The sequence below is a fragment of the Haliotis cracherodii genome, unplaced genomic scaffold (assembly GCF_022045235.1).
Source record: "Haliotis cracherodii isolate W230 unplaced genomic scaffold, xgHalCrac1.p SCAF_4, whole genome shotgun sequence".
NCBI lineage: Eukaryota > Metazoa > Mollusca > Gastropoda > Lepetellida > Haliotidae > Haliotis > Haliotis cracherodii.
The window spans coordinates 58,237,145-58,249,990 of record NW_027266297.1 but is presented as its reverse complement, the minus strand read 5'-3'; the positions used below and the strand labels follow the sequence as shown (position 1 = coordinate 58,249,990).

The 12,846-nt window shown below is 42.0% G+C and overlaps 1 protein-coding gene across 2 annotated transcripts in view; it reads right to left on the bottom strand.

Annotated features, from left to right (window-relative positions):
• Positions 1-12,846, bottom strand: part of LOC139478488 (rapamycin-insensitive companion of mTOR-like) — a 59,192-nt gene that overhangs the window by 29,261 nt on the left and 17,085 nt on the right. For both annotated transcript variants that reach the window (XM_071260972.1, XM_071260974.1), the window contains 12 exons: positions 12,305-12,392; positions 11,725-11,815; positions 9,885-9,951; positions 9,040-9,120; positions 7,383-7,483; positions 5,776-5,953; positions 5,052-5,156; positions 4,140-4,186; positions 3,889-4,024; positions 3,042-3,101; positions 1,282-1,430; positions 390-516 (listed from right to left, as the gene is read on the bottom strand). In XM_071260972.1, the coding sequence (XP_071117073.1) occupies positions 390-516; positions 1,282-1,430; positions 3,042-3,101; positions 3,889-4,024; positions 4,140-4,186; positions 5,052-5,156; positions 5,776-5,953; positions 7,383-7,483; positions 9,040-9,120; positions 9,885-9,951; positions 11,725-11,815; positions 12,305-12,392 (1,230 nt within the window). The remainder of the gene's footprint in view (positions 1-389; positions 517-1,281; positions 1,431-3,041; positions 3,102-3,888; positions 4,025-4,139; positions 4,187-5,051; positions 5,157-5,775; positions 5,954-7,382; positions 7,484-9,039; positions 9,121-9,884; positions 9,952-11,724; positions 11,816-12,304; positions 12,393-12,846) is intronic.

The following is a 12,846-nucleotide window of genomic DNA, read 5'->3' as shown; positions in this document are numbered from 1 at the left end:
AGACAGAATCAGTCATAGAGTCCGTAGATGTGGTTCAGAATACCCCTTTGTAACCTTCCGGAGGGTGTATGATTTCAACACATTCTGGCTGTCATCTTTCTGATGTGGTAAGCGACGATCTGATTGGTCAGATGAAAGATTGCGGTAGCATGAACTCAGATCTGATTTTAATGAGATTGCATAGATACACATCACAGTGATAGATTACAGGATAGCTTAGCCACATGTCACAGTGATAGACTACTGGATAGCTAAGGCACACATCACAGTGATAGATTACAGGATAGCTTAGCCACACGTCACAGTGATAGGTAACTGAGAAACAGCACTTGCAGTGCCTAAGATGACACAGCCACTTATGTGGGTGAAGATGTGGCATCACTGCTTACCTCTACAGCCGACGTGAGAGCTTTAGACAGGATGGTCCTTGCGGTGCCGTCTCGGGAGTAGTTGAGACTCGAGATGGTCAGTTTGATGTACAACTCCTGTGTGGGGGGACTGACCAGCTCCAGCAGACTGTCAGGGGGAGACAAGTTGCAGTAAATACACAAGGCACTGAACGAGAGGGGAAATGTTGTTTTGGACCAGTCAGCAATATCACAACAGTCTGTGAACAATCAAGTCTGGAGCAGACAACCTGTGAATAACCTCCTGAGCAACAATTCATGCCTTTGACATAGGACAGCAGTGAATGGGTACCCAGTAGGATCTGAAGGCAATGTGGTTGTTAACCTTCTAGCACCTAAAAGGCAGCTTGGGTTGTATACTCCCCAGGGAGCTGAGAATGATTATTGAGTGCACTGATCCAGTGTCCTGGGTAATAATAGTGCTGTGAGCATCCCCGTGTAGTGAGGAAATAGGTGCAATATAAATGGCCTATTATTATCATTATTATTATTATTATTATTATTATTATTATTATGATACCACACAATGAACCAAGCCACGATCTATCATTCCTCCTTCGTGGGATCGTATGACATGCAAGTTTTTGAAACATTGAAGGCTTAAGGAGTTAATGATGTCAACTTTCTACGATAAAAAGAAGTTGAAATAAACTCAATCATATTTTCATTGAGACCACATGATCTAAATGACACTGAAGAAATATTTCAAATGTAATCAATAGTTTTCTCTTTCTATGATGGCATGCTATCAACCAAGTAGAGATTCTGACCACCGGATCCATTAAGTCCCCAGTGAAGGTTGATGGGGACCAATTCCAACCCAGAATCCCCACAGGGATTGACATGAAGAACAAGGCTGGATGGGGGTACTTACTTCTGATAGACCCCTGTTTTCTCCAGGTACCTGTCCCCTCTGGGTGTGAGGGAGAAGCGGCCCACGAACAGGAAGTAATACTGGCTCAGGGTGGAGTGAATACTGGTGAGGGAGAGGACGGCTTCAGGGGCGGAGTGTTGAGTGGACAGCTGCAACAAAGTGGAGGACCTCAGTAGTTCATGGGCTGCAGATGTACTGGAACTTACATCTACAGTGAGAGACATCAGCACAAGCCCTCCTTTGTGGAATGGTATAGGTATCCGGAGCGCTAATAGATATTTCAACATTTGTTACAGTGTTATTAAATGTTATCAAAATTTGGGTCAGCATAATTCTAGGTTAACATCCATCACTGTCTTGTGTTGAAGTCAAGAAATGTGTCTGACACATATAAGTTCCTGTTGCTAAATGCATCTAACATATACATATTCCTGTTGCTGAATGTGTCTGACATATACATGTTCCTGTTGCTAAATGTGTCCGACTTATACACGTTCCTGTTGCTAAATGTGTCGAACATATCCATGTTCCTGTTGCTAAATGTGTCCAACTTATACACGTTCCTGTTGCTAAATGTGTCCAACGTATACATGTTCCTGTTGCTGATTGTGTCCGACATATACATGTTCCTGTTGCTAAATGTGTCCGACATATACACGTTCCTATTGCTAAATGTGTCTGACATATACATGTTCCTGTTGCTAAATGTGTCCGACATATACACGTTCCTGTTGCTACATGTGTCCGACTTATACACGTTCCTGTTGCTAAATGTGTCTGACATATACACGTTCCTTTTGCTAAATGTGTCCGACTTATATACGTTCCTGTTGCTAAATGTGTCTGACATACACACGCTCCTGTTGCTAAATGTGTCCGACATATACATGTTCCTGTTGCTAAATGTGTCCGACATACACATGTTCCTGTTGCTAAATGTGTCTGACATATACATGTTCCTGTTGCTAAATGTGTCCGACATATACACGTTCCTGTTGCTAAATGTGTCTGACATATACATGTTCCTGTTGCTAAATGTGTCCGACATATACATGTTCCTGTTGCTGAATGTGTCCGACATATACATGTTCCTGTTGCTGAATGTGTCCGACATACACATGTTCCTGTTGCTAAATGTGTCCGACATATACATGTTCCTGTTGCTAAATGTGTTCGACATATACATGTTCCTGTTGATGAATGTGTCCGACATACACATGTTCCTGTTGCTAAATGTGTCCGACATATACACGTTCCTGTTGCTAAATGTGTCCGACATATACACATTCCTGTTGCTAAATGTGTCTGACATATACATGATCCTGATGCTAAATGTGTCTGACATATACATGTTCCTGTTGCTAAATGTGTCCGACATATACATGTTCCTGTTGCTGAATGTGTCCGACATATACATGATCCTGATGCTAAATATGTCAAACATATACACGTTCCTGTTGCTAAATGTGTCAGACATGAACATGACCCTGTTGATATACGGTGAATAATTTACTGAAAGTTTAATCTCCTTGATTTGTTTGTTTGTTGTTCACGCCGCACTCAGCAATATTCAAGCTATATGAAGGCGGTCTGAAAAATACTCGAGTCTGGACCAGACAATTCAGTGATTGACATCATGATCGTCGATGCATGCAATTGGGATCGATGACATGCATCAACCAAGTCAGCGAGCCTGACAACCTGATGCCCTTAGTTTGCCTTAGACCTATTCTACCCCGGATCTACTCTCCTTGACTCACCTCACCAAGACACTGGGCAATGTCAGTAAGCCAATCTGTAATGTGTTTCTGAGCTTCATCCTGAAAATACATGATACATCATGGTAGGAACATAGCTTTCTCAACATTTAGTTCAGAGAAAATTGTATTTTCAATGTAGAGCTGGGTTACCTGTAGATTTAACCACGCTAAATTGAATCTGGAACCGAATGCTACCCTGACTAAATACAACGCAAACTCTTGGGTGTAAGCAAATATATTGAGTGAAGCAGCATGAATTCTGTCCAGTGCTTTGTTGATCAGGACTTACAGAATTATTGACAACATGCTCAAACAAAATATGCCTACCAAAAATTACTTCAAAAGAATAATATTCTAAAGATATTAGCTTATGCGTTGTGGCGGCCATCAAATTGCTTGTTTCAATCAGAGGGGGTTTATTGATTTGATACGTCTGATTGGCCAATCAAAATCAAGTATTTTGTAATTCATGGTAGAATCCATACTAATCATGCTAATTATCTTGAAGGAAACTGCCACCTTATATGTCAACTGAATACAAGCTGCACCCCCTCATGGTTTATTCTCTCTGCAGTGTTTTATTGTACAAAAGACAACTCCCACTCTTCGTTTATTTCTTAAACACATCCGATCCTGGTAAGACGCAACATTCATGGAAAAGTCCTAGACAACTTGACCACCCGAAACCAAGGAATAAGAAGGTGTAGACAATTACGACACATTGATGAAGTTCAGGTCCATTGTCTTCCATCTCTCTACTTCCTAATGTGCTACATGATATATTCATACACATCCATACGATATACATGCAAGATAACATGGACATTTCTGCACATATCTTACTCACCTGATTTGACTTTATGAGGAAGTCTATCAGATGACATCCAATATCACATAGTTTACGAGCATTTTCATTGGTTAACTCCATCCGAGAGAACATATCATTGGTCGGTTTGTAGAAGAACACGAGACGTTTGACAAATCTGCAACACAACATTTAGGAGGTGAAGGATGGGAAAACATATTGTATAAAATTCATGAATAACATTCCCTAACATGAATATTCTGAACATAACATGACGAAACAAATCAACTTACCTGATATGAATTTGGTCATCTAATTTCCGCAGCTTTTCATCTGGCCACTGAAACAGTGATTGCCAGAAACACGTCACTCAAATACACGTCACACACTACAGTATATTATAAGATCTGTTGGACTACTTTAGATCTGAAGCTGTAATTCTAGCAGAGACAAGAGAATGACTTGCTTTGCATCATACCAGCCTCAACAATAAGGAAGGGGCAGTCTGGAAACCTAGCTGTACTCTCCTCAGACTAAAACATGCAGGTTCCTGTTTTCAAACAGCCATTATGTGTGAAGCCCATTCTCTGTCATATGGTACCATGTCGTGGTTGAGAATCCAACTAGTTAGTTGACAAGGCCTACGTACAAAGGTTACTGCCCTTAATTAATGTTGCACTGGGGAATCAAGTTTTAGTTTACTACTCAAAAGTAGATGAGGACCACCGGATTATTTCCAATTACTATAGTTATATGTCATGGCATCGACACAGTGAGACAGGCATTAGTCACTGAGGTCCTATTCCGTCCTTAAATCACCATAGTGAGACAAGCATTGGACACTGAGGACCTATTCCGCCCTTGATTCACCACAGTGAGACAGGCATTAGTCACTGAGGTCCTATTCCGTCCTTATTTCACCACAGTAAGACAGGCATTAGTCACTGAGGTCCTATTCCGTCCTTAAATCACCATAGTGAGACAAGCATTGGGCACTGAGGACCTATTCCGCCCTTGATTCACCACAGTAAGACAAGCCTTCAAGACAACCACCCAAAAACTATATCTGATGAATGTAGCTAACATACTTTACATTCTCTGGTTTTCTTTCTTGAATTTCCTCAGAAATGAAATACAAATCATTCAAAAATGACGCCATAATGATGATGCAGAAAATGGCTGAAATTCAAAGGGAGCTAACTGACCTTGAGCAGAGCACATATAAGATCCCAGTCCCAGTTGGTATTCTCCTTGGTGATGAGAACCTGCGAGTCCTTGACCGCTTGAGACAGCAGATCCTCAGACAGGTACTGCAATAAATACATCACAGGTACAATTCAGAAGAAAGCAATCAGCTGACCACATGACATATATCCTGATAATCATACAGCTCTTCAGCAACCCGTGCTTGCCGTAACAGACGACTATGCTTGCCTAAAAGGCGACTATGCTTGCCGTAAAAGGTGATTATGCTTGCCGTAAAAGGCGACTGCGCTTGCCGTAAAAGGCGACTGCGCTTGCCGTAAAAGGCGACTATGCTTGCCGTTAACGCCGACTATGCTTGCCGTTAACGGCGACTATGCTTGCCATAAAAGGCGACTAACAGGATCTGCGGTCAGGCTCACTGATACATGTCATCACCAATTGCATGGATCGATGCTCATGATATTAATCACTGGATTGTCTGGTCCAGACTCGATTACTCGACTGCTGTCATATAGCTGGAATATTGCTGAGTGCAGCGTTTAACCACAAACCAACCAACCAACCATACAGCTCACAGCACATTATGTGACTGTGTGTGTGTGTTCTAATGTACAAACAATTGTTAAATAGCAACAGAAGAAACTAATAGGATTTCTACATGAAATATACTGTGTACAAGAAACAATGGAAACAGAGCAACTGAATTCTGAAAACTGGGAGTACCTTGGTGAAGTATGTCTCAGCTAGTTTGTCCCGTCGTAGATGCCAGTGCCGTCCTATATACTCCACAAACTTGCCCGCATGCTGCAGGAGTTGATCTAGGTAGAGACTGCATGGGACGGCCCCCCGTTTCTTCATGGCGTGGAAGTGACTTAGATAGGTGACAGCTAGACTAGCCTGACTGAAACGAAAACTAGCATGTAATATTTATATCCCCCACCAATAGGGCATGTCCATACAAACACTGTACGGTTTTCAAGATTTCTTCCGAAACGAGCACCGCCGCCATTTTCAGTGGAGTGAAGATAACCCCTAAATTCAAAACAATAAACTATTGAAACAAGTTCAAACTTTTAATGTATCTAATCAAATACACTATTTTTTATAATGAACAATGTTTCTCCACTAATTGTGGATAAGTTGACTCTAAATGTGAACTCAGTTACTATGTTATTTTTTATAAGAACGTTTCTATCCTAAATTTTTCGTATTGGGACGAAACTGACATTTTGACAAGCACATGTTGCCACCTGACAACTTTTCCACAACTATAAACCCAAAACCACAGTCGCGTAACATGTTAAGTGCCTCTTGCACGTGAAACACAACATTTTCATGTTTGGGTGCGTTTTGGCGCATTGTTTTACTGTTGCGTTTTTGCTACATGAGTGAGTGAGTTGGGTTTAAATTTTCAGTAGTATTACAGTCATATCACAGCATGTCAGCATAATTCGGGGATTCAAACTCATGACAATAGGATTCTAGCTGTTATTAAATTTTAGTATCAAATAAATAATTAAAAAGACTATAAGATGCACGTTGTTTAATGCCACATTCAGCAATAGTCCAGCTATATGACAAATAATAGTCTGGACGAGACAAGCCAATGATTGACATCAAGAACATCCATCTATGCAATTGGAAAATTGAGTGAGTGAGTGAATATGGTTTTACGCCGCTTTTAGCAATATTCCAGCAATGTCATGGCGGGGGACACCAGAAATGGGCTCCACACATTGTACCCATGTCGGGAATCGAACCCGGGTCTTTGACGTGACGAGCAAACACTTTAACCACTAGGCTACCCGACAGCCCCATGCAATTGGAAAAAGATGACATACATGAGGTGAGGTGAAGTGGGGTTTAACGTCGCCTCCAAGATTATTGCACTCATATAGCGACGTGCATGTTCGTGTGTGTGTTTGTGTGGCTGCTTGTACTAGTCCGGACTGATGCCGATTTATAGTGCTAGCACACTGAGATACTATGCCGCAGTTTAACATAAATACCCCACTCAGACACAGTATACTGACTCCGAACCGACCAGTCCTTGTTTTAGCCCCTTAATGCCGAGTGCCAGACAGGGTAACAACAAGTACCATCTTTTAACATCTTTTGGTATGACGAGGCTGGGGATCGAATCCTGGACCTTCCACTCTCCGGGCGGACACTCTACCATTAGACCACAGAGGCGGTCTGACATGCATGAACAAAGTCACCGAGCCTGACCACCCGATCCATTTATGTTCTGGTTGAGCTGCTTTTAGCTACTACTTGCTGATGTGGTGTAAAGCAATGTCATCTAACTCCAGCATGTCATAGTTACTTACTGTCTTTTTGCGAGGGGAACATCAAAGGAGGATGCCATGGAAATGAGAGTTGGCAGACACTGGCTGTGGTTGCTGCACTCGGTGGGAAGTAGCTGGTTTGCCTGAACAGTACGTTATAACAGGATCATTCAACAACAAGAGGAACATATATAGAGCGCTTTATCCACATCGTAGTGTATGCTCAAAGCGTTTACAATAAGAATGGTATTAATAATGTTCCTGGTCAGTTTGTGGAGTACATGGTACTGACACAATCTCATTAAAATAAGATCTTAGTTCTCGCTACCGCAAAACAAAGATCTGAGGACATCCCATTAGAGGTCATGTCAGAACGACCTTTCGTCCGACCAATCAGAGCTTCGCTTACCAGATCATGAAAGTGACAGTTGGAATGTGATTTCTAATCATGCAACATCGAAAACTTTAACTTTAAAACACGGGGTATTCCAAACGATTGTTATGGGCTAAATGACTGAATCCATACAATCTAGACCATATATAAGTCATTCCAGAATGTTCCTTTGTTCAGGTTTCAAATGTTTAAGCGAGAATTTGTCAAAATATGTTTCGAAGTGTAGTCGCCAATTTGAAATTAGTGCCGTAAAGCCTGAGAAAGCTGCCTTCTGACTGGATAATGTCGACTTCTTGTCAGTCATTCCTTTGGTCGGTCAAAGTTCGCGAAAGGTCGGTCTGACGTGACCAGTAATGCCGAGTGCCAGACAGGGTAACAACAAGTATCATCTTTTAACGTCTTTTGGTTAAAAAAAACTGAGGAAACTGAGGAAATGATAGTAAAAGTGGAAAGACAATAAATGTCTGTAAAATTAATTTCAGGCGTAAAGATCAATATCTGGTGTGTCCACCATGCTGGGCAATACATGCGTGACACCTTGATGGTACTGTTGACTTAATAGTGTGTGGTTGCCCTTGGTATTGCCAGCCATTCTGCCTGAAGAGCTACCCCAAGCTGGTCCACTTTGGCAGGTGGTGGGTCTCTGGTGTACACTCTTCGCCCAAGAGTGAGTGAGTGAGTATGGTTTTACGCCGCTTTTAGCGATATTCCAGCAAGATCATGGCGGGGGACACCAGAAATGGGCTTTACACACTGTACCCATGTCGGGAATCGAACCCCGGCGTCTTCGGCTTGACGAGCGAACGCTTCAACCACTACTTTGCCCAAGGACATCCCACAGATGCTCTATAGGGTACCTAGCGGGTCAGTCAAATGTCAGTTCACAATAACCAAACCAGTTCGCCTGTCATGTTCGATACTGCCCAACACCATGACACTACTGCTCACATACCGATCACGGTCAAGAATGGTTGCCCTGACATACCACACGTCGCTATGTCTCCAAAAACGTTTTCTGCCTTATGTGAATCAGAAACAAAACCTTGCTTCGTCTGAAAACATGGCGCAATGTCGTTGGTGCACAGCCTGTCCCTGGTGTCACACTAAGTAGTTGAACAGTACTCGAACAGTGATAGAAGCTAACTGTTTTTGTCTACTACTCCTTATAATGATAACATACAGCAAAACCCTTAAAAATGGCAAATTTCTACTGGTCCTTATGATACCTTAACTATTGGGCAGTTTGGCAAGGACTACAGGACTAGTGCCAATTTCTAACGCTGCGTTAAAGCAAGCTGTACTCACCATATGTAAGAGTTCTCCGACTAGAATCACTCCTCGTACGAAGAGAGGGCCTTCGCTGCTGCAGATCACCTCGACCAGGGCCTGATACCACAATCACATCTTCAGCAACAACTTCAAACTTCGTCATGGTACCAGAATTTGTATCAGTTTTATATGATCTGTATACTCATTAAACTTATCTTATTCCATTTTGTTTTGTTTGCGGTGCATGTGGCTGTTTGCAATGAGTGAGTGAGTGAGTGAGTGAGTGAGTGAGTGAGTGAGTGAGTGAGTGTGAGTGAGTGAGTGAGTGAGTGAGTGAGTGAGTGAGAGAAATGGGCTTTACACATTGTACCCATGTTGGGAATCGAACCCGGGTCTTCGGCGTCACGAGCGAACGCTTTACCCGACCACTAGGCTACCCGAACGCCCCTGTTAGTTTGGACTTATACTGGTTTCATAATGCTTGCACACTGAGATACCATGCTGCAGTTTATTATGGATATCCCACACACACACAGTGTACAGACTCCAAACCAACCAGTCCATGTCTTATCATGAGGGAAAACAAGTACCATCTGATAACATCTTTTGATATGGCGGCTGGGGATCAAACCACTGACTTCCGCACTCAGTACAGACACTCTATCCACTAGACCACAATGGTGGTTGTTACCGTATATGACCGCAGACAAACAAACCAGTCATCCACTCTCGTAATGTGGGAAGCTGTTTCTCGTCTTTTTTTAATCTCGTAATGATCGTTACATGTTGCCATCAACAACGAAGCGCCATTTTGTGAATCGGTGTATATAGAATTATGAATCTGTGAGAAAAAATATCAGCTAGAGCCAACTGATTCCTACCTCCAAGATTCCTGCATGAATCCAAGCACATAGAATCAAGGCAAGATGGTTTTCTACCAGGTTGGGTCTGAAACATCAAAAAGAGAAAATGTGGAATATGCATTTTTGGGAGTAAAATATCATTTCTACTTATCCTGACTCATATCAATTGCTTACCTCAACTCATTTCTGAAAGGTAGTGGTAAACTTCCTGAACTGTGTTCCCAGAGAACAGAAAAAACACTTCACCCAAACACACTCCTAGAGTGCGCATTGTAAACATGTGTCTAAGCAAGAATACTCGTCACTCTCTCATTTCGCTTACCTAATGGCCGAAACACAGATTGAAGGGGGAGGCTGGGTGGGCGATATAGCGAATAAGTATAAATGATGTTAATAATCTCGAAAAATACATATTTTACCTCAAGCTCCTTCGCAGCGCGTGACACCTTCGTTACACTCTCGGTAACATCGCTGCCACCAGTGTTGGCGTGGCCATTACAAGAATCTTGAAATTTGCCCTCTAACCCCATATGTAGTAACGTTTATACTTTTGTTTATGTCTTTGGGAATGCCATCATATTCATTTTGAAAAGGTTTACGACTGACCATGTTTTCCAGATGAATTTACTTTGTTGTTTTAATAATCAGATTGGTTTGAGATTGCAGACAAACAGAAAATCAACCAACTTCCCCCTTACATTCTTACTATATCAATTAAAGATGATAGTTTTCATGAAATAGAAATTCAAATTGACAAACAAAGAAAGCAATTTATCAGCGGTAGGTGTATTCGGCATCACGACAGTCGCCACTTGTTTGAAAACATAACAGTCATCCGATTGTGAGTTCAACTCCAAGCATGGTTGGGGCCACCTATCACAGTGGGGAGTTTTGACTGGTGGCAGCGAAAGTATAGAGAGCTCCACGAACGGGCTATTGCTGTGAGGAGCTTGATTTTACCTTAACCTGACTTATACTTATTGCTTGAATCCCACAGAAGGTGGTGGGGTCCACCAAGTGCATGACAAACCCAAATTGATACAGTTGTAAGACGTTAAACACAATCATGGATATGGGATCTGACCCCATGATTATTGGATTCTGTCACAACTAAGGGATGCAACCCTGCACAGCCAATTGTTGCAAGTTAGATGACTGGACTCATGTGTGAAAACCCCACTTTAAAGAGAAAGAGACATTTAAACTGCTGAATCCATGTTCTATGTAAACAACTCAAAAGGGGCAAAGAACCACCTGATTCTTTCATGTTACTGCCAGCATGGCAGATTAACTATAGTCTGGAAGGTAATTTAAGGTACCGATGTTTACTACAATATCCGAAAAACTATTGGACCTACTCCAGTCAAAGTTGGTATGAGATTATTAAACAGTCATACATAACTGGATATTACATTCAAAGACAATCGGTGCATGAATAAAATCTGTCTATTTAGCTATCACTATATTTCATCAACAACCAGACCTCTTCGTCACGGGTGGAACGAGCATTCACTGAAACAGCCATTTGCATAATGCTACCCCTGCGTCACAGGGCCATGTGACACAGTTGAACCAATCAACTCAACTCGAAAGGGTGCACGGGAATCACGCACATTGAGACGACCAACGCTAACACCGTATTCGTGCATGCGTGATTCCCGTGCACTCTTTCGAGTTGAGTTGATTGGTTCAATAGTTTTTCAGATATTGTAGTAAACGTCGGTACCTTAAATTACCTTCCAGACTATACAGTAATATGAACGAATCATTGGTCCTTAACTTCTTTTGAGCAGTATATGTAAGCAACAAGACATTCGTGCACAACACATCTAGTGCTTGACCAAACATTCTACTCTACCTTGTCTTGGCCATGTGTGGGAGGACAGTCCGACCCTCTTCCGCCACGAAGCCTTCCGTCAGTCTCCAGCCATCTTGCATCTCACTGGGGTCTGAAAATTTAGTGTCACTCATTCAGACACAGTGAAGTCAATACAAAGGTCTTTACCAGCAGACGTTCAGATTACGCAAGGTTTTTCTTCAAGCATCTTCTCAAAAGACAATGAAGCTGTTTGTTTCCTATTTTTCCACGACAGCAGCCTGGAAAGATTCAACTCTGGACCAGACAATCCCGTGTTTGATATTATGACCAAGGGTCCACTTTGTCAGTATACAACTGAAGAGCAAAATACGCGTATGATGTACCCTATGATGGATTTCCTATTTTTTTCATGACAGCAGCCTGGAAATATTCAACTCTGGACCAGACAATCCAGTGTTTGATATTATGACCAGGGGTTCATAAGAATGGTAGGGCCATGCCTAAAACAGCAATAGCCAGATTATCACGACAACATTTCATTTTAGTATTTTGACCTAACATGATTAATCAGAGACAGACAAATGGAAGACTGTTCCATGTTGGGTACAGCATCACTTACCAACACTGACAAGAGCAGTAGCAAAGTCCTCCGTCCATTGGGGCAATGTCAACCGAAACAGGTCAAATATCAACTCCAGGATACTTTTCTGAAAAACACATTCAGTGTCATAACATATCAGGGCATGACGACACACAATCATTCAAGCAACTGAGCTAGACCATCCAATCCATAATTAATGGCTGGGTGTGTATATTGTTTCACGCCGCACTCAGAAATATTTCAGCAATATGACTGAAGCCTGTCATTCCAATGATAGATATATTAGAGTAAACAATGATCCTCGTCAAAGTATGTTGACATGCAATCACTGAAGTCACCATGTCTGACCACCCAATCCATGAAGTCACGTCTCATGACCAACAAAGTTGAGTTACCAATTCTAACTCGGAATCCACACAGGTTCCCAATTTAATCGACTCATATGTTGGTTGGTTGGTTGGTTGGTTGGTTGGTTGGTTGGTTGATTTGTTGTTTAACGCCGCACTCAGCAATATTCCAGCTGTAAATAATCGAGTCTGGACCAGACAATCCAGTGATTG